The 22,812-nt window shown below is 35.8% G+C and overlaps 2 protein-coding genes across 2 annotated transcripts; both read right to left on the reverse strand.

Annotated features, from left to right (window-relative positions):
* Nucleotides 1–588: 588 nt before the first annotated feature.
* LOC128559227 (uncharacterized) lies at nt 589–2,553 on the reverse strand. Its single transcript, XM_053550446.1, has one exon. The coding sequence runs from the start codon at nt 2,551–2,553 to the stop codon at nt 589–591; it is 1,965 nt and encodes a 654-aa protein (XP_053406421.1).
* A 1,164-nt stretch (nt 2,554–3,717) lies between these two features.
* LOC123546015 (uncharacterized) lies at nt 3,718–5,364 on the reverse strand. The gene has a single exon (XM_053550447.1). It carries the CDS (start codon nt 5,362–5,364, stop codon nt 3,718–3,720), a length of 1,647 nt encoding a protein of 548 aa, XP_053406422.1.
* Between the last annotated feature and the right edge of the window lie 17,448 nt (nt 5,365–22,812).

The following is a 22,812-nucleotide window of genomic DNA, read 5'->3' on the forward strand; positions in this document are numbered from 1 at the left end:
ACGTTACTTGGTGAGTTAAAGGGTCCACATTAAGTTACTATATGAAATTTTGACCCACCTATCGATTAAAATCAAAGAGACCCTGTCGGGGTGACCTTAAACGTAGGAGAAAGAAAGACAACGTCTATTCACTACTGAGTCATTATTTCAACTGATTCAAATACAAATCATAACAAGAGACGCCACCGACGTCACGCGATACCCAAACGACGGCGCCTAATAATGGCGCGCATAATAACGTTTTTTATATATGTAACACTCCGGGGCCGCACAAATAACCTCTTGATTATGAATTGTTCATCACTTACGAAAATAACATGTCAATCGATTAATCTCGATCACATTTAAAATAATTTAGTGTCACTTCATCTTTAAATGGTAACTTCTCAGTTTATATCAGTTAGTACTTAGCGTTCCTTATCTTCGTTTGGGGTTACTTCCAGTGGGTACAGTTTGGATATTGGTCTGGTCGTTGAACCTCTACTGGATCGCACTACCGCTGCTCGAACTCGACCATCTCCGCTGGTGATAACATTTAGTGTCACTTCATCTTTAAATGGTAATTTCTCAGTTTATATCAGTTAGTACTTAGCGTTCCTTATCTTCGTTTGGGGTTACTTCCAGTGGGTACAGTTTGGATATTGGTCTGGTCGTTGAACCTCTACTGGATCGCACTACCGCTGCTCGAACTCGACCATCTCCGCTGGTGATAACATCTTGGATTATTCCTAGAGACCACTTATTTCTAGGACTGTGTTCGTCGTGGATTTGAATGACATCGCCGATATTGACGGTATCGCCTTCCTTCCCGGATGTTCTGTGACGTTCTCTGAGGGACGTCAAATATTCGTGTTTCCACTTAGACCAAAATTGTTCAATTATCGCTGACCTTATTCTAGACATCTTGTTGGCTGAGCCGTGGGTTAGGTTTTCTTCTCCGTTCACCTGTCGGTTATCTGGATAGACTGGGGAGTTAATTCGCCGACCGTACAGAAGTTGAGATGGCGTAAGTGGGTCTTTATCAAGTGGATCGGACGATACGAATGTCAGTGGCCGATCATTTATGACGCATTCTACCTCCGTAATAACAGTCTGAAGAACATCCATACTGACTAACGCTTTTCCAAGTACTTTCTTAATGCACTTTTTCGTTACACCGATTAAACGCTCCCACCAGCCACCATACCATGGTGCGTGTTGTGGAATGAATTTCCAAGTTATGCCAATGCTGTTAAGTACTTCTTCTTTCAAAATAGCAGCTGTTGCGACGTATGTTAAAGCGTTGTCAGACATCATGATTTTCGGTGTTGATTTTCTGCTGCAGAAGCGACGAAGTGCTAAAATGAATGCTTCCGTTGTCAGGTTGGGAACGACTTCTAGATGTACGGCTCTTGTATTTGCGCAGGTGAAAAGACAAATATATGCCTTTCCTATCGATCCATCTTTATTTCTGACATTTAAACATCCGGTAAAGTCGACACCAGTTACTGTAAATGGCGGCGCTTCAAGAAGTCTATCTTTTGGTAGTGGTGGCGCGTCTGGTACTCGATATGGCTGACCTGTTACCTTTCTACAGGTGATACATTTGTGAATAATAGTCTTTACTCGTTGTCGTATAGTAGGTATCCAAAAGCTCTGCCGCAGAAACGTGACTGTACTCTCTAAACCTGAGTGTAGGCTAGAAACATGTGCATTTGAAATGATCAAGTCTGTAAGTTTATCTTTTGGTGGTAGTAAATACGGATACTTGGTTCTTTCATGTAAAGCTGCATTTCCAATTCGTCCCCCACATCGAATGATTCTATCATCATCCATGAATAAATCAAGCTGTCTGATGAGATTCGGTTTCGTCTGACTACAGTTCTTCTCAAAATACTTTATGATATCCGGGTATTTTTTCTTCTGCGCAAGCGCAATCAGTACTCTTGAGGCGGAATCAATTTCAAGAGAATTCAGCATTCCGAGTACCTTGTGTGCGCTTCTACAATTACTAATGAACCTCAGTACATATGCTGTCACGTGCGAAATTCTTTTATATGAACTGAATCTGTTAACATTAAATATGTCTGCTACATTGTCGGAAGTGAGTCCGTTCGCTTTGTGTTCTTCTATGCTGACTGTACCTGCTACAGCTTCACATGTATCTGTAATACTTGTCACAAATGTTGCTAAAGGATCCTCCCAAACAGGAAAGTTTTCTTCATGTAACAACCAGGAGGGTCCGTTCATCCACAATGTATTATCTTTGAACATTCCGAAGGAGATTCCTCTTGATAAGAGATCTGCAGGATTGGATTCCGTAGGACAATATCGCCATTCATGTGAATTTGTCAATGTCATGATTTCTTTAACTCTGTTTCCAACGAAAGGTTTCTGTGACTTTGGTGAACATAACCATTTGAGGACTATCTGACTATCGCTCCACAAAAACACACGTTTGCAGTAAATACTTGATGTGATGTGGTCACACAATCTTGCCCCAATAACTGCAGCTGTTAATTCAAGCTTTGGTATGGTAAGTTGCTTTAATGGCGCGACTCTGTTCTTTGCCATGACTAATTTACTCTCGTTCCCGGAAACTAGGTAAGCGCATGCGCCATATGCTTTAAAACTGGCATGTGTGAAAATATGCAATGCTCTATCTTCGGGCGTCGGGTCCGTGAAATAACACCTAGGGATTTATCTACCCTAATCTTCTTCCATTCTGAAATCTGCATTCAAGATAAAAGGAGAGCACGTTGCACCAAAGAGCACAGACCGGAAGTGGTATATTTGCAGGGGGCTGTTCGGATCATCCGGGTCGCTGAGCCAGAAAAATCGTGTGACGTCACGGTCGCCTTCATCTAAGCCAACGTTGAGAAACGCTTTCTCAATATCTGCGGTAACGGCGTATTTATGATCTCTGAAGCGTAGAAGTATTGCAGTTAATGTATTCAAATGGGGTGGGGTATTAAGCAAACAGTCGTTCAAACTTGCAGAATCACGTGAAGATTTACAGCTACAGTCGTACACAATTCTTATAGGGGTAGTTGCAGAATCTTTTCTCACGGGGTGGTGGGGAATATAATGAATTTATTCCCAGATACTTCTTCTTCGGAAACCTTCTCTATGAAACCTCGTTGCTCCTGTTCTGCAATTATTTCACCATATTTTTTCAATAGAGCTGGTTCTTTTGACAATTTGCGAATTACATGTTCAGTCCTACGTCTGGTAATGGCTTCATTTCTAGGTAGCGGTAAATGATTCTCTTTCCATGGTAACTTTGCGTAGTACCTTCCCTCTCTGAATGTAATTGCCGAACTCTGGTACCCTTCCAAGTATTTGTCGTATTCATTGTCATGTCGAGGCCCTTCGGTTCCAAGCGCTTCTACCTTCCAGAATTTCTCAAGATCTGTCTGCTCTGATACGTGTAGTGTAATAACATTCATCATTGAAGTTAGAGAACTCTCTGTAGTTATATGTAACGGTCCCGAAAGAAGGTATCCGATTTTAGATTGCACTGCGGTTGGGCCATTTCCACGAATAACTCGATCCTGCACAATATTCCAGTAGAAATCGGCACCGATTAGTAGGGAAATTTCAAAGTTATCACTCTCTGAAAGTGGATGGGCTAGTTTAAGTCCTTGCAAGTATGGGAGATTTGTTACTTCTCGTTGACAGGTTTTCAGCGGAACAGCGATTTCCGGTACAATCAGAACGTTGATTGGGATATTACCTTCATCTGCTTGTAAGTATATAGTGGCGGTATCTAAATGCCGAACTTTTCTCTGCTTCGCGCCAAATCCTGATAAATTGATAGGGGTCACGTGCAACGTTTTGGCCATACTTTCTGTCATGAACGACCTTTGCGCACCAAAATAATATATTTGCTTCCGCGGTTGTGTATTCCGACTCTATAGTAGAAACTGCCGTTTTAAGTAAAACTTCTTCCTTGGCATATGTGTTGGCAGAATGTAACATCACTGTGTCCGTGTCTTTTGCGCTGTGGGTTTCCACGCTAGTTTTAGGTGCATTCTGGGTTTTCTGATCACTTCCGGTGTCTGTATTTCCTTTACATAGACTTGTGTGTGTGTGATGACGAAGGGAGCATTTTCTACACACGGATTTGGACTTGCAGTCTGATATCTTGTGTTTTCCTAGGCAGTTGTAACATAACCGATCTCGCTTAGCAATTTTCATTCTGTCCTCATAATTATTCACATTTTTACAGTCTGTACTCACATGGGATCCTTTACAGAACGCACAAAGCTTTTGATTCACATATCTGGGTTGTTGGTAACTAACCTTTTTATTGGTCGGCCTTTCACTGGATTTAGCATTTGTCACAAATGATGCAGTATAGGGAAAACTCAGAGGGGACTCGAGATCATTTCCGGCATCCATAATTGTAAGTTCCTTAAGTAAGCATTTTCTAATGTCACTCAGATTCCACGTAGACGACCCGTGCTCACGTGTCATACTCTTTCTTATTTCTGCTGGCAATTTATTCAAAATAACCGGAACTAGCAATGAACCGTATGTGTCTTCTGTTTGGCCCAGCGATTCTAAACCTCTTATATAAATTTCTGTATTGTCATAAAAATGTCTGAGACCTGCAAATGAATATGTAGGCGCAGGCATATCAAGCAGCGCTTTCATGTATGTTTGAATAATCTTTTCTCTTTGTCCGTATCTCTCATGTAGAAGTGATATGGCTTTCTGATAATTAGTGTTAGTAAGGGCAAATCCTGCTACTGTTTGTAAGGCATCTTGTTTTAGCAACGATTTCAAATAATTAAATTTCTGAACATCTGTAAGCGACGGGTTTGCATGTATAGCTGATTCATAGGAATCCCAGAAAGATTGCCATTCAAGAATACTGCCATTAAAAGTAGGAAGATCAAGTTTCGGCAGTCTGTGGTATATTGAGCTATGCACAGAGTTGTAAGACTGTGAATTTGCACTAAAGTTCGGAAATGGAACTGTCTCACGATTATTCATACCTGACGATATTTCATGCGGCTGTACCTCTGCATTCTCAGTTGAGCTCAATGGGCGTGTAAATGATGGGGCCGCAATGTTTAAATTTGAATTTTTTACCTTTATCGTCTTCTTGATTTTGTTGATTGTAGACTGTAGAATGTAGATGTAATCATCTTGCTCTATAACTTCTCTCTCTATTTCATCTTCTTTGTCTTCTGGAATACTGTCTATTATCTTCTCGTGTAGATCATTTATGCTTTGAAGTTTCTTCTCCAGTGAATGAAGAATATTCTCGTTTTCCTCGACTTCTGTCTCGTCTGTCACTTCTTCTAACTTCGCCGTAAGTTTCGCTACAGCTCCTTTATGTCCTTTTAGAACAGCACGCAATTTTGATGTATTCATTTTTGTAAAAGTTCTTTAATGCGGTTTCACTATTTATTCGACTCTTCACGGCACCAAAATGTCGGGGTGACATTAAATGTAGGAGAAAGAAAGACAACGTCTATTCACTACTGAGTCATTATTTCAACTGATTCAAATACAAATCATAACAAGAGACGACGTCACGCGATACCCAAACGACGGCGCCTAATAATGGCGCGCATAATAACGTTTTTTATATATGTAACAGACCCACTTATCAGTTCCTAACATATGAGACCCACTTATCAGTTCCTAACATATTAGGTCAGTTTAATAGGGGTAACCCCCCTAGACCATTGGGAAAGTGGTAAATTTGTTGTTGGGTCCTAAACACCCGATAATCGACTTTCGACCCAACAATCGACTTCGGACCCAACTTTTGACTCTCAGATATACAAATGACCCTCTAACTTATCAAGTTTGAAACTATATATTTATATATATTTATAAGTAAGTAAACATGTTCCCAAACATGAAAATTAAGAATTTTGTCTAAGTACCACATACTTATTACACCATATTTAACCCTTCGTAAGAAAGCCCTTAATTTTGTGACTCGCCTTTTGTTAAAATGGAGAAGAATTTCTCTTCAAACAGTGTTAAGTCTTGTCGATGGCGTATTTAGGTGAGAAGGGTCATGCATATAAAACATTCGAGATACACAGTCAGATCCACTAATACATCATTGTTAGACCTTATTAGTGCCTTACGGTTTCTTAGCTACATTGACTTTTAGGAACTAAAAACACCAGTCCGAACCGTGCATCAGAGAGGGGTTTTACTACAGTTCGAAGAATCGATGTTCGGTTCCTATAGACCGCACTAGGTCCAAGTGAAATCCCCCTTTGAATTCCGTTTAAGCCGGTGTAAAAAGAGTGAGCATTGTTTCACTATTCGTGACTTTTACTAATAGAGACTCAAACCATTCTCCTAATTATTTCATTTTGTTTTGTTTTATGCTTCCAATGGATTGTGTCATTTTGTCGTGATTTTTTTACATTTTTATGCAAAAACAAAAATCACATACACTTTACAGCTGCATATTTATTCTATATGGAAAGACCTGTCCACTTACTAAGTCTACTAAGGAACGATTTTTGACACTCAGTTTGGTCATTTCACGCGTGTCATTTATCGAATAGGGAGTGCATATTGTAATGTTAATGTGTGTCTAACGGATTCAAAGTTTGAATCAAAAGGTACAAATTTCCCGTAACATCTGTCCAATTCTAGAATATATTGACTTTAGAATAATTCAATCTTTGTAGTGAAATTAGATTCAAATCATTGAAACATACAATCTAAATTTAATGTTTTAAATCTGAATATGAATAATCACAATTGAAACTAAGTAAGGGAAGAAATATTTAAATTTCCTAATACAAACGATATGTCTATTTTTACTATTTTCAGTAGGGTCTGTATTTATTTAGTGTTAAAAAAGTTTCACAGCTTCTTATCCTTTGTTTCTGTTATAACGATACCTTCAACAAAATTATAGGCGCTTTAAAACTTGTGTTCCATCTAGGCTGATATTATTTTCGTACTTATATCTCCTGCATAAATGGCTCATGTAGAATTGTTTTACTGAGCCTTTTATCGGCATCAGTATGTTGTTGTATTTTATATAATGTTATGGTTACTTACAAAGCATTTAATATTCTTTTTTTCATTCCTTTCAGATCAATGGTACCTATACGAGTATTCAAAACTTTGTGACAAAGAAGAGAGTGTTAATTGGATGAAATCTATGAAAGGACTTATGATTACAAAAGACATATTATTGCCCCTTGTTACGTTAATTTTCATGCGATTCTATAACAACTTTACTGTCGATGAACGAGATCATCTTCAACATTTACTTACTATGGCAAGTAAACGCGAAACCCTTCACCAGATATGGCGTGTAAAGGGAAGACAGACAGGCCCTTACGTCTGGGATGTTAACTGCTCCGAGTACAAGCCCTTACTGAAAAAACTACTGCGGGCTCACTTGAAACCATCACAAATTGAGTGGGAGAACATTGGTGCTGAAAGGGTAGACGACTGTTGGAAGATTGCGAAGCTGTTTATGCCATATGGAAACAAGGACAGCAGGGGACCTGAAGACACAGACATGTTGGCAATGTTCCAACTTTTGAGAAATTTTAAGATTGTAAATTTTGACGAGGAAATGAAAAATCTCGATCAGGTTTGAAATTATACATGCTTATCAAAATTGAAAACTGCAAAAGATATATATTGCTCTCATCCAGTCTCAGTAGTCCTACGATTGGTACGTACATGATAATTTTGTTTGTTTTTACTCATACCAGATTGAGTAATAAGAAGCTTGTTATTCTTTAATTTCTTATGCCAATTAAGCGTATCAATAAACAAGAGGGTTATGATGGCCCTTGATTGCTCACCTGAGTGAACAAATTTGGTACAGGGTTACGAGTGGAAAATAATTGTGAAACTACTTTGAAATAAGGTCAGCGATTTTTTTACTTAAATAGTTTTAAAGGATTCACAATATGCATATATAGATACTCTATACATATATGAAAAAGTGACTTCTCCTCTTTGGAGGCCATATTTTCGGCAAACTGGAATTATTTGAACATACTTAAAGAAAAATTTCTGTTATCATGAAAGGCAATTCCATAGAGACAAACATTCTGGTCATATATTAAGTAAATCATGCACACCACTAACCAAATTTTATTAAATGATTTTATCTGGTGACCTAGTTTTTCACCCGAGTCACCAAATCATAATTTAATCCTATATTTTAAACAGACAGTAAAACTGACTAAGTATAATGAATATCAAGAAGAAAGTGTGGCCTCTATAGTGCAAACAACGTTTTCCAATGATATATATTAGTGACCTAGTTTCATATCTCGGGCACCTCACTTTTCAACTTTACACTTTAATTTCAATTTTGAATTGTCCTTTATTTCGTGGCGGCAAACATTCTGACAAATTTTTATGATAATCAAGTAGAACATGTAGCCTGTAGAGTGTTAACAAGATTTCTTCTATGACTTGATATAGTGACCTACTTATAAAAATCGGGTAAACCAGTTTCAAAGTTGACCTTGATTTCATAGGCAAAGTTTTAAGAAGATTAGTTAGAAAATGTGACAACTAGAGTGTTAACAAGGTTTTTCTGTTGACCTATTACCCCAGATGATCCAGTATAGAACTAATTCGAGATTTAATTGAGGGTAACTAAGCAAGTTTTATAAAAATTGAGCCATAATAGAGATAAAGGTGGTCGACGATTTTTTATACATCAGATGACAAAAATGTGTGATAAAATATTGGCATTTATTTACATTGATGGATTTTAAATGGACCCAAAGATGTCAGAATAGGTTACTCCCAATGTGAGATCTGGATCATTTTCTAGTTTCACATGGAAAACTGTATCAAGTATGGACGATTTAATGATCAGAAGTTTAACTTAAAATCAATACAAATACATTCTATAAACAGTTTTATAAATAATAGCCCGTACCGAACATAATTGTATACACATAATTGTTTTAGCTGATAAGAGACAGAAATGAGTTGGTACATTCACCTAACAATGAGATACCAGAGGAGAATATGAATGAAATTTTCAGACACATCTTCGAGTTCTTGGCGAGCAACAGACTTGGTCAAGGAAACACACCGAATGTCAGAAAAGCATTAGCAGAGGTTTTAATCATAATTATTTGTTTAAGCAAAACAATCTTTTATCTTCTCATGTAATTTTTCTTCCATTTTTATTTCACAGAAGTATATACAAGCAAGTAATACAAGTACATATTAGCATTTCCACACTTATATAGAAACATTATAACAATGAATAAATACATATAACAATTTTCCTTTCTCGCAATACTTTTGTGTTTTTATAGCGATATTTGAATAGGAATGAAGGAAGTGTACTAAAAAGTTGAAGGATATAGTAAAAAATAAAGTTTTATGTAAAGTATAGTGAATAGGGAAACATGTTCAAATCTTGTTTAAATTAATTTATTCTATTTTTCATTGAATATGTGTAGTTTGTCTTTCTTCAAAGCAATAATTACTTCGGTTTTGCACATACTGTTTAAAACTATGTATTTCAGGTCTGCTTTTGTTACGTTTGTTTTTAGAAATAAAATAGTTTGCCAAAAGAATAACGAAATCGGAGATTAGGCTATCATTTTCTTTTTTATCAAGAACATTGCAAAACGAAACTGAATCGAAATTAAGCTCTATATTGCGTTGACAGTTAATCCTGCATATAATGCTTTACATCTGTTCAGTAGCTTTGAATAATTTTGGCAATCCCAAAACATGTGTTTTATCGAGTCTGTGCTCATATATATTGCAAAAGTCTCACAGACTAGATGTTATAATGTTGCATTTGAACAAAAATGAATTAAGCGGTAAAATGTGCATAATGTATTTGTATTGAAAGGCACGAAGTTTCGTATCAATGGTATTTGAATGTAAATAGTTTTTTTTCTTTTTAATTAATATGCTGTACGCAAGTTTACACCGTTTGGTATTTTCCTTAATATTTTCTACAAAACAATTAGGTCTTTCGTATACTATGTTTTCATTTTTAAGAAGAGTTTTTCATTCTTCTGATATACTTTTAACTAACTGGAAGTACTTTGGGTAATCACTATTATCAAGGTTAAACAAAAGTTTTAATTCATAAAAAGTATGAAACGTTCTGTTTCTAAAATCATATAAATGTTCTACAAACTGTGTCCCTTTCTCAAACCATTTAGCATAAAACAGAGTTTTGCCATCAGTATCTTTTATTTTGGAGTTATTCCGTAACAACTCCTTAGATACATTATCCTTTACTTCTTTATAATTCATTTTTGACCAAGCTATAATGATTTGCTTTTAAGTCACCATCCTGATAATCTTGTATAATTATGTTTCTGGATATTTTATCAGGCTTTGAATCCCAGACAAAGTCAAACATGGCACTGTTTATTGTCTTCACAATATCTGCTGACGGGTTATCTAAAACAGATAACGAATACATTAGTTTAGGAGTGCAAATATTTTAAGAACAGTGATTTTTCCAAAAAGTGATATTCTGCATTTAACAAAATAGAGTTATCCACTTTTAAAATTCCCTTGCCCCTTTCCGTCGAATTCAAATCAAGTTTAAGTAATACAAGGGAGTGATCCGATTTATATCCCGGTTTTATAAAACATTAGTTAGTATAGTTTATTAAGTTGGGTGAAATAAGAAAAAAAAGTCAAGCCGGCAAAATATTGGTGGGTTATGGTTTGAATGCCAAGTATACTTTTAAATGTTTGAATTTTTTATCCTCCAGATATCATACATATCGTTAGTTTCCATCATTTCTTTTATTTTCTTTGAAGAAGTTTTGTGTGCATCAATATTTCCTTATAATTTATCCATTTCTACATTAATAATTGTGTTAAAGTCTCTGCCTATTATAAATGTTTCGTCTGAGAGTTCGTTTAGAATCTTTTCAAGTAAATTCAAAAAATAGCTGTTGTCCTTGTTAGGGCCTTAAACATTGATTAAAAATATTTTTTACCTTCAGTTGGACTTCTATCTTTAAGGACTGTAATCGACCTTGAATATATTCTTTACATGAAATTAATCGAAATGATACATCTTTGTTAATAAAAATGCCGATTCCGATGCTATTTGATTTATTTCCATTTATAAAAAGATCGCCTTTCCATTGTTTCTTCCATTCCCCATAATCGTGTACTGTACAATGAATTTCTTGCAAAAAAGTGAACGAGTATTTGTTTTGTTTAAGCCATTCAAATACATGCAATCTTTTCTCTTTAGAAGCTAAACCCTTGACATTAAAGGTACAAAAACTCATATTCATTTTATTGTATGCGTTGAAAGCACAAAAGCCGTAATTTGCGCATTGATAGTTATAATCTTGTTATAAAAGAACATGTTCCCTATGACTAGAAGAGAAAAGAAAAAAGAATACAGAGAATATAGATGGCACGTGATATATAAAAGGAGCATTGTCCGCGACATGGTATGCATATTCAATCAGGCTGCATATATACATGTTTTGTTTTCTATTCTTTACAATATTATTTTGGCACTCCAGATTATTATAGTTAATACAAAAGGTGTAATTGCATACAAACTGCTTGAAAACTCTGCAACGATATTAATACACTTAAATCAGTATGCTATCCGCCTTGCTCAGAATAGACAAAGACAACAATATTGGTACTGGGATAATAACTTAATACTAGTACTGTTGAAAAAAGTAACATAACAACATAAAATTATATCGATAATATTTGCTTCGTCGAAAAGAAAATACTGTTCATGTAGTTACTTTTGATAAAAATAGCATAGTGTTTTCCATAAGAACCAAGACATGCCGATATTTTTACACTGCCCAGAAAGTCCACAAACGCAAAATTATTTCTTTTCAATTCTCAGATGATTTACGAATTGCGATTTTTATTAATATCCGAAAGCATAAGAGTTTTGTTCCTGTGAGTAAATGTATGTATCTACAGAAATAACTATAGAAAATATGATATAACCTATCACGTTAAACTTCGTTTAGATTATAATATTCAAAATATACGAACATATACAAGCATGATCAGTTGCAATCATCTTAACTTCTAAAATTAAAACAGCCACGTTTGACTTTCTTTAAATATGTGAATGAATCTAGTATATTCATTATAACCTACAAAAAAACATCAATACATACACGTACAAGCAATATCAAAACGTTTATATAATCTGGTATTCCTTACCCAATTTTGAGCTCGATTATTTCGCAATAGTTGTGATGAAACAGAGGAATACGGATAGTTTGTGTCTAACTGACTATCAACGCAGTTACACGCTATGCCTTCTTGTGTTTAGTTTTTTAGTTTAATAATATTTTATTGCAACTATTACAGACATGAATGAAAACAATACATATGTATACATATATATATAGTGCAAATGGGTCGGGCTACAAGTTTTAACAACATTAGCGACAGCCCTCCCCAAAACGTCACAATTTCACATATATATCTGTTCCGATACTTGTCTTGCAATTATTGTATGGTAGATTTATTACAGCGTAGAAAATGTATAACTATGTAATGACAAGATAAATTAATTTTGAAAATGAGAGTAGGAAAAGAAAAAAAAAGAGGATTAGATTTTTCTTGTCTTCTTGTGAATCGGTACAATACACCAAGCACGTTAAAGGCCCATGCTGTCAATTCAAAAATTACTACAATGTATCACATACTTGTTTTTTTTCCAAACGTGCACTTTAACGTTAAACCATTGGTGATTTCAGTTTAGCGGGAAATTGTATCATTTACTCCGTGCTCTCCAAGCAGTCGAACTATCCCCTATTACCACTACTGCCAGTTCCTTGGTATTGGCCTTATTTGCAGTTTGCGTCTTTCTCAAAACCGTCAGGTTCTTTCGTTTAAACACGCTTTGGATTTGGTGCCTGCTTTAAATGTTGTTCGTTGACCGTTTCTGTGCTATGCAGGGTTCATAACATCGTATCCCGTCTTTAAGTTCTAGTTTTCTTGGTTATGTGCATTGTCTTGTTTTAGGGATAGTCCATTAATTTGATTGGGGACCATACGCCACTGTTCACGATTCAATTGCAGTATTGCGTATCATTCCCCATGTACACCGTCGTATGAACACATCTGAGGATGTGTTTAATGTGAGTTTTGTGCTTGTAGTACGTGCGGATCAACGATTGAGTTCTGGTTGATCTGCTCAACCGGGTGCTACAGAGTGTAAACGGTAGCATGCATTTCCACTGCCGTCCATGAACAAGTTCCATCATACCGAAGTTGCAACATTTTCATTTTTGTCGTGTTGGGTTACCTGTGGAGTTTCCAAATTTTAATGCTTTAATCTCAGGCATCTTGTTACTTATACCTCGGATTAGCACATATAAATCTTATGTTATATAGACGAGCATTTGGTAAATCATTGTAAAGATAAGCTAAACGATAAATTATTTCATTTGGTCACTCTCTTCGAGAGAAATTGACTGTCCACAATTTGCCTGCAACAATCGTTTTTAACCCCACCACCACCACTGCCGGTTCCTTGGTACTGGCCTTATTTGCAACTTGCCTTTCCGTCCTTGTCGTTATTTATATCGTGTCTGTTATTTTATGTGTTCATGTTATTCCCCCATCCCACCATATATCTATTTTGATTTCATTGCCCAGTAGATACATGAATAGGCTTACTTGATTTTTCTCAAAAATATATCTAACGACTGACGCTCTTACACTTCGATTTCTCAGATATGTTAGTACGGCTCTGGTGCTGGATCTTAAATGTTAAAAGTCCACTGGGTCATCAGAATCAAATCAATGTTATTTAATGCATCGATCACTAAAATATATTACATACCTGTTTTGACTCATTAAGATAAAGTTATTACTTTTCAGCTTCAGAAGAAACAAATATTCAACAATGGCAGTCAAATGTACAGACAGGTACTAAACATACAAACCATGGGACTAGAGCTTGATGAACAGGAAGATGACAGAAGAGACGATATCGTGAAAAAGATTAATCAGATAGCGGAAGAGCTAGAAATTGAAAAATTCAGCAATGATGTAATGGAGAGAGAAATCAAAGAATTAATGAGAAAGCTAGAAATGAAAAATAGCGATCTACTTGCTACAAATGATGAACAGACCATAATGAAATGCCATATGGAACGTATTGAGGAAGAAAGTCCAGGTCTACTTGCGCGTATTGTGAAGGGCTCAGGAATTGGAGGAACAGTAGGGATGTTCGGAGGAGCGGTAGGAGCGGCTGCTGGTGCTGCAGGAGGTGCTGTAGTCGGCGGTATTTCCTACTTGTGGGACAAGGTTAAAGGGAAATAAAAAGCTATATGTAACAAACAGTCACAATATCAAAAAGATTATTAAACAATTTGATGCCGGACATTATTTTCGTTATTTTTTTCTCTTATTTGGACACCTTTACTATTCAATGTTACTGTATAACAGAGTACAGCCTAATAATTTGGTGTTAGTGACAGCTTGACGTGTGTTGCACGTTTCATTATCTTCTATAAACTGACAAAATCAATCCAAGTATGCTACTTTTAGGTTCAAAGAACGCAGCCACCATGAAATCAAAAGCATTTAGCAGTGTTTATCACAAGTTTGACGTCGCGGGAGTGTAATAAAGCCATTAAATAAAAATGATAATACACTAGTGTAATAAAGCTTTGACGTCGACGTCATTTATAGTATTGAAACGTCGGTCAAATTGACTTGTTTATATAGTAAAACATATTAGAATTTTTGATGTTTCGACAGGAAAAGCTAACATGCGATAAAAAGAATATTACATTTGTGACTTTCCACATTGAATTTATTAAACTCGTTGAATAAAATTGATAAAATGCTCGGCAGAGCCTCGCATTTTATTATTTTATTCAACTCGTTTAATAAATTCAGTATGAAAAGACACTCATGTAATATCCTCTATATACCTGATAGACGTGTGCCCTATGATTCATAGGGCGAAGGGAAACATATAGAAAAAAACAGACAACAGTCCAGCAGGAAAAGTCACATTCAAAGAGCGCAGTCGCCCAAAACAACACTACAAGCTAGGAAAAAGGGTTACGTGTAATGCATGAACGTGCACACTGGCTGGACAAGTGTATAGATAAACACAAATGAATGCTGCAATAATGCAACAGAAAAGGAACAAACATACATAAACACATATGACTTTTGTTAGGTTTAATTTCACTATAACGCAAGTATTAGACTAGAAGCCGGCGACTATATTTCATAAGCTCTAGGATATTGCTCCTTGTAGAACAATCTCTAAACGCGCAATAATAACTACCATTGAAGTCGGAGAAATTATATATTTCAGCTATGTGAAGAACAAAATCTCCCCTGACTGATAATATATGACGTTTTTATAAGATTTAAATTGCGTGGTCTATTTTAGTGATTATAGATATTTCAATTTATTATATACCTATATGAATTCTGGATTGTATTTCACAAGTAAATATAACCAGGCAGAAAAAAAATCCGTATTGTACCTTCTGTATTGTATGTTTCCGGACTACTTTCATTGACCTGACCTGACACCATTATATAAATAGCGCACATGAAAGCATCATTCATTTCTATTTAACATCAGCAAACAATTAAGATTTCGTTCGATTACAAATTAACAAACAACAATGCCACCTTTGATGGATTCGTTAAGTGCACATGGAACAGAAATTATCTTATCACTGTACACAAAAGTTCTACTGTTCAGGATTAATGTTAACTTGACCTTTGACCTATTAACCTCAAATCAATAGGGGTCGTCTGATGGTCATGATCAATCTCCCTATCAAGTTCATGATCTTAGGTCCAATCGTTCTCAAGTTATCGTCTGGAAACGGTTTAACTGTTCTGGGTCAATGTGACTTTGGCCTTTGATCTCCTGACCTCGAAATTAATAGGGGACATTTACTGGTCATGACCAACCTCCCTATCAATTTCCTAGGCCCAAGCATATCGTCCGGAAACGGTTTAACTGTTCCGGGTCACTGTGACTTTGACCTTTGATCTACTGATTTAAAAGTCAATAGGGGTCATCTGCTTTTCATGATTAATCCCCTAATCAATATTCATGTTCCTAGGCTCAAGTATTCTTGAGTAACAGTCCTGAAAATCGTGTAACTGTTCAGGATCACTGTGACCTTGACTTTTGACCTACTTATCTCAAAATCAATACGGGTCATCTGCTTGCCATGACCAATGTCTATATCAACTTTCATGATCCTAGGCCCAAGCATTCTTGAGTTATCATCCGGAAACCGTAGACCTGTTCTTAGCCAATGTGACCTTGACCTTTGATCCACTTATCTAATAGGGGTCATCTGCTGGTCATGACCAACATTCTTTTCAACTTTCATGATCCTAGACCAAAGCCTTCTCGAGTTATCATCCGGAAACGGATTGGTCTACATACCGAACGACCGACATTTGCAAAACAATATACCTCTCCTTCTTCGAAGTGGATGTATATAATAAAAGATTCATTACAACAGTGAGATCTGAGATTTTTGTATTCTGCTCTCATGGATTTTGCAAGGACGGATCCCACTCGGCGAATGGGTACCAGATCCGGTCTGGCAAAATCCACTCGAGCCGAATACAGCATCCCAGATCGAGCTACTACTATAAATACTATTTATAAATTATAACCCTATTATATTGTGCATGTATGTTTCCTTTTACTTTCAGAAGGAAATCATTTGAAATAAGATGTATATAATTGTTTGAATATTTCATTTTGGTCATGCATTACCCTCTTTAAATAAAGACATTATTATTATTATTATTTTTATTATTATTATTATTATTATTATTTCATCATTGTTCCCTATCCAAGATTACTGTATTATCCGTCCGTCCGTCCATCCGTCTATTTATAATTACCTCGTTATCATGGTAGAGTCTCATCTTAATCAGACAATGTCAGATTGTATGTGACCACAACTTGAAAATCGGCCCACTCGGGTAAGCAACACCGGAGTTGTGGCTGTTGGGTTAAAAAGGTAATAAATTGCCTTGTTAACACATTAATGATGTATTGTCTGGAAAATCTTGAAATAATTCCACAAAGTTATATATATTCTGGCCAGCAAAGGTCTGTGCTACTTGTTACGTATTTAAAAAGAAACTTGTTGGCAAAAACTGTTTGCTCGATTTTGAAATACATTTTACACAGTTTTTTGTAGTTTTAGTTCAAATTATTCCAATTCGACAAAATATGGCTGTCACTTTCCCCCAGTATGTATTTATAGAAACCGCTGGTCCAGTTACAAAATAAGTTCACAGAAATGTTCCTTTGGTGATTCCCAGGTACACGTTATGACATTAGAAATGTTAAAAAGACTTTTCCATGATATGATTTGGCTATGTGGCCTTGCATTTTTCCCAAGATGACTCAGTTTGACCAAGATAATGTGATTAAAAAAAACAACAAGCTGACCTCATGCTGATCAAGTAGAAAATGAGACCTTGATGCCAATAAGTTTCAATGATTGGCCTAATCTTGTCTTTGATTTCAAATAGACCAGTTTTGAGTTCAACATAAATTTCATTAAAAAAATACATGTAGTTCGAAACAGTTTTCGAGTACAGTATGTACATATGGGGCAATATAGTTTTATGATTTGGTCAATTCATCTAGTCTTAAATCACAGATAAACTAAGCAGATATGACCATTAAATTGATAGAGACGGTTTCTACGATGAGTGTTGTTTTTATCCTAAATAAACTAGTTTCGAACTTGACTAGATTTTATTAGGACATTCTGGTCAGTTTTAATGTTGATCAGGTGAAAAATTATGCCTCCAATTTTTAAAGAGTTTTCTATGTTTTGACCTAGTGAACTAATTTTTGACCCGCATAATCCAGTTTGAAATTTTACATAGATTTCAAGACAAACATTCTGACAAGGTTACGTGCAAATCAGATAAGAAACATGACCTACGGAGTGCTAACAAGGTTTTCCTATTATTGGACCTAAAGACCAAGCATCGAATTGTCCCGATATTTTAATGACGGAAAGATTTCGACAAAATTTCATTACAATTAAACCAACATTGAGACATCTGGTGTAAAATGTAAATTTGCTGACAATGAACGCTGGATTATCCATATACACTAACAACTCACCATAAACCTTTAGTCAAGGTAGGTTAGTAAGGGTTTCCCAACATGCACGCACGCAAGTATGCACGCTGGTTCAGAATGGGTACCAGAACCATGATTTGAAAATTTTGAGCTCTATCTCTTGAACCCAACTAACTGGTTCAATTAAAAGAAATAAATACCATCGTATGTTAGACCTAATATTGTTGTACTTTTGAGTTCTTTCTGACAGAGAATGATGCCGACCAGACATTTATCTGCCACGCTTTAGTAATCCTATTATGCCGCAGTTTACCTAATGTAAAGACATAATTTTAACTGTAAATAACTCAAGCGACAAATAAGTGAAGCCTGCACGGTGATAAATCACGGGGTAGGAAGTGTTACACGAAGGATGGAGTTCTTCTGATAACCTGTCATGTTTTCTTCTGATAACTATTACGGAGTTCCTGGAAAACGTTACAGAGTTCTTCTGATATCTGTATGACAAAACAAGGAATCGGTCGGAATAATGGTAATTATCAATCTTTTGTAGCGGTTTTGACTTTTGTTCATCGTATGATAACTCTTGTAACAACACTAAATCTATACTACTTGAATTACCTCCCTTGTTTTTCTCAAGAACTGTATAATGCATTTATTTTTATGTATTGGACAACGAAATATTCCACACTTTAAAATTTCTTGTCTTTTTATAAGTTGTATTATATACAACCTGTCAACTTTGTGTAGACAATTGCCGAACCATTCAGATTGTCGTTTCTCGGCTTATTTATAATCTCTTTTTCAGCTCTAATCGGGGAGAAAGGTTTAACTCCCGTCCTATATACGGTATCAATTCACGGTCCCAGACGGCCATATTCCGTTCTGGAGCCTACGTTATAGGTCTCACACTGCATTTAAGGGTGTTTCACAGTTCTGGCAGCATTATTCTGTCCAGCGCATTGCATTCGTGAAACTTTCACTTTATTCTATAATTTATAAGTCAATTAAGGTTTTTCTGTATTCACGCTCAGTTGCATGTACAAAGAGGTAAACAGACGGCCAAATTCCGATCTGTGCCACTAGGGAAGGTTCCGACAGTGGATTCCCGAACTTTTTGATAGATGGTCTTCTTAATTGTGGTCGGCTGATAATATTTAAGTGCAATCGCTTATCTAAATGTGTTTTATTATTGCTTTTGTAGGTTCTGATTTCCTACTTAGGTGTTATTATTATAGGGTCACATTTGTTACTTGTCTTTAAGGGACTATTCTGTTTGATTATGTATTTTGTGTATTAAGAGATAAGCCTTCTGTTCTTGAATTATTAAGGTCACTATATGATTGATTAGGGTTAATCTGTCAAATTTTACGGATAAAACTTAAGGTTCACTACTAGTGAAATTAGTATAAATTTATACGTTAATAGCTGGAGTTTTTCTTAAATTGAATAAAGTCATAAACTGTTTATCAGCTTGGTTCTTTCTTTGTTGGCTGGATTTTAGAGTCAATGGATGTACCCAGAGTCGAACCTAGGGGACAGTAACCTCCCTGATATATCACAGCAAATCTTATTGCCAGGGTCGGACAAAGTTCGAATCCCAGTAGGATAAGGTCCACATACCGAACACAGGTTGAACTCGGGAGATAGAGTCATTCTGCCTCACGGGATCGGCTGGTGCGAGGTCATATATCTATTTGGCCTTGACCGGTGTGCCCTACCGGCCATAAAAGCACTTGCTTGACCCTTGGCGATACAACAACAACAACCATCCTACCCAAAACGGTTACACTTTAAACAGAGAGGATGGGGTGTAAAACTAAAGTTTGATGATCAAGGTTGCCTCATATTTTGTGCAATGTGCCAGAAAAAACTGTTTAGTCTAATAATCATCGCCACTTCTTTGAAATCAAGACATTTTGAGTAAAATATCGAAATCGTTTGCTTATTCATACATATTAATCTACTCATTCACGTTCTTCATCCTCACCACACGCAATATCCTAATGTTAGTGCAAAGCTGCAAACTTAAACCACTGTCTAACAATTTTATACCCGCCTTTTCTAATGTTACGGAGTTCAGGTGAAAACTCTGAAGATGTCACAGAGTTCTTATGATAACTTTTGTTACTGCCAGGGTGTTTCTTGAGCTATGTTAAGATACTTTTTAGCTAATTTTATTATTTAGAAAGGGTGTTAATCATGTTCTAATGTAAGATATTTATCCACGGCACAGTATTGTGGTTATATAATGTATGATTTGAATCTTTTGTAAAGTTTAAAACTATGTGCAGTATAATGATATATATATATAGTAAAGTACGAATAGGTAAAAAATGCAGTAAATTGTATTGTTCATTCTATCAATGGATGTGCTAATGTTTGTGAACAACGGTTTAGTGGATTCCGTTTGGATTGATCACTGAATTAAAATCAAATCCTTTATCTTTAATTTAGGGTACATCTAAATGCTGAATTTGCAGAAGCTGTTTTTTCTGAAGTGGTTTATTTGCATTACTATATATGACTGCTGTTGTCATCTCATGCGATTCAATTGCTTGTCTTGTTATGCATATTCATATCATGACCTTTACGTTGAATTGATATGTGGTAGGTTGAAAAGGCTAATATGCTAGGTAAAGCTTTATATAATTGAGCCGTGCCATGGGAAAACCAGCATTGTGGCTTTGTGACCATCATGGATCCAGACCAGCCTGCGCATCCGCGCAGTCTGGTCAGGATCCATGCTGTTCACTTTCATTGTCTATTGGAATTAGAGAAATCGTAAGCGAACAGCATGGATCCTGACCAGACGCGGATGCGCAGGCTGGTCTGGATCCATGCTGGTCGCAAAGCCACTATGTTGGTTTTCTCATGGCGTGGCTCAATTGTCCTTTTTTTCAGATGCGACAGTCAGATGTAAACACTGTCACAAAATATTCCTGACACCGTCTGAAGCAGTTGTAAATATTCATCCTGAAAGGAAAGTCGCGATTACAACATTGAGGCCGTGTGGCAAAATTAAACCATGCGTGACAATGCTATGACAAGAAGGAAATGATTCTAAATTAAAACTGTTATTGTATGATATTTGTTGATTAGGGACCATAATTTGCCACGCGACACTAGATTATACTCCATAATCAACAAAAATCGTACAATAACTAATTAATATACGTAAACGGCGACAAGAAATTATACTAAAACACACCAAAATTATAGCTTCAGATGTACATAAGAATATACATATACTTTTTCAAGGATAATTGTGTGTGTGCGATTTTTTAATGTTTATCGCATGACCATTTTCATTAAGTTATAGACCCAAAACATTTAACCTTAATCCGAACGCTTTCGCATACTATGTATACAGTTGTATTCATATCAATAGATTTTCATAAAGAATGTAATAATGATAATAATAATGCTATATATTATCAGTAATATAATTATAACTTTACCATCATAATTCTTCTAATCATTCATATAGTAGAATTTTAAAATTTGACACTGAAAAAATACAGTCACAATGCGACATTATACAGATCGTGAATTTAAATGTGACTGGTGTAAATTCTACGATAAAACTTAATTGGTATTATCATAACATCTTACAGAATGCATATAATTTTAAATGCGCTGAATACTGCGTACCAAAAAGGTGCTTGTCATCCTTATACATACATATACTATTTGTCTTAAAGAATATCATAATGCATATTAATGTGAATTTTAAAGTGCTGTCTATATCAATCCTTCACCAGAAATGACCTTTGCATTTGCCAAAATGCTATAAGACGATTATGAGTACATTTTGAGTTTAGTTGGAAAAGTAAAAAGAATAGTTAGTAGATCATCATTATGAGCGTACACAGTCCCTTTAAAAGTAACATCTAGTTAGAATTAGAAATATAACACTAAAACGTTATCATTGGAACTCAAAAACACACATACCATACATCATATAACCACAATACTGTGCCTTGGATAAATACCTTACATTAGAACATGATTAACACCCTTTCTAAATAATAAAATTAGCTAAAAAGTATCTTAACATAGCTCAAGAAACACCCTGGCAGTAACAAAAGTTATCATAAGAACCCTGTGACATCTTCAGAGTTATCACCTGAACTCCGTAACATTAGAAAGATCGGGCATAAAATTGTTAGACAGTGGTTTATGTTTGCAGCTTTGCACTAAAATTAGGCTATTGCGTGTGGTGAGGATGAAGAACGTGAATGAGTAGATTAATAAGCAAAGGATTTCGATATTTTACTCAAAATGTCTTGATTTCAAAGAAGTGGCGATGATTATTAGACTAAACAGTTTTTTTCTGACACATAGCACAAAACATGAGGCGACCTTCATCATCAAACTTTAGTTTTACATCCCATTCTCTCTTTTTAAAGACTGATAATTACCATTTTTTCGACCGATTCCTTGTTTTGTCAAACAGATATCAGAAGAACTCTGTAACGTTTTCCAGGAACTCCGTAACAGTTATCAGAAGAAAACATGACAGGTTATCGGAAGAACTCCATCCTTCGTGTAACACTTCCTCCCCCGTGAATGTCCATTGCCAGAACTTGTTTCGCTTTCAGTGTGAAACCAGTGCGACTTATAACTGTATTTGTATGCAGTGTCCCTGTTTTCGTGGAAGAGATCGCATGCAATACAATGATGTGAAAAGCATAGTTTACAGATGACCACCTAAAAAAATACCCCGATTTCGATCCGTCATGAAAAAAGCA

The sequence above is a fragment of the Mercenaria mercenaria genome, chromosome 9 (assembly GCF_021730395.1).
Source record: "Mercenaria mercenaria strain notata chromosome 9, MADL_Memer_1, whole genome shotgun sequence".
NCBI classification, from domain to species: domain Eukaryota; kingdom Metazoa; phylum Mollusca; class Bivalvia; order Venerida; family Veneridae; genus Mercenaria; species Mercenaria mercenaria.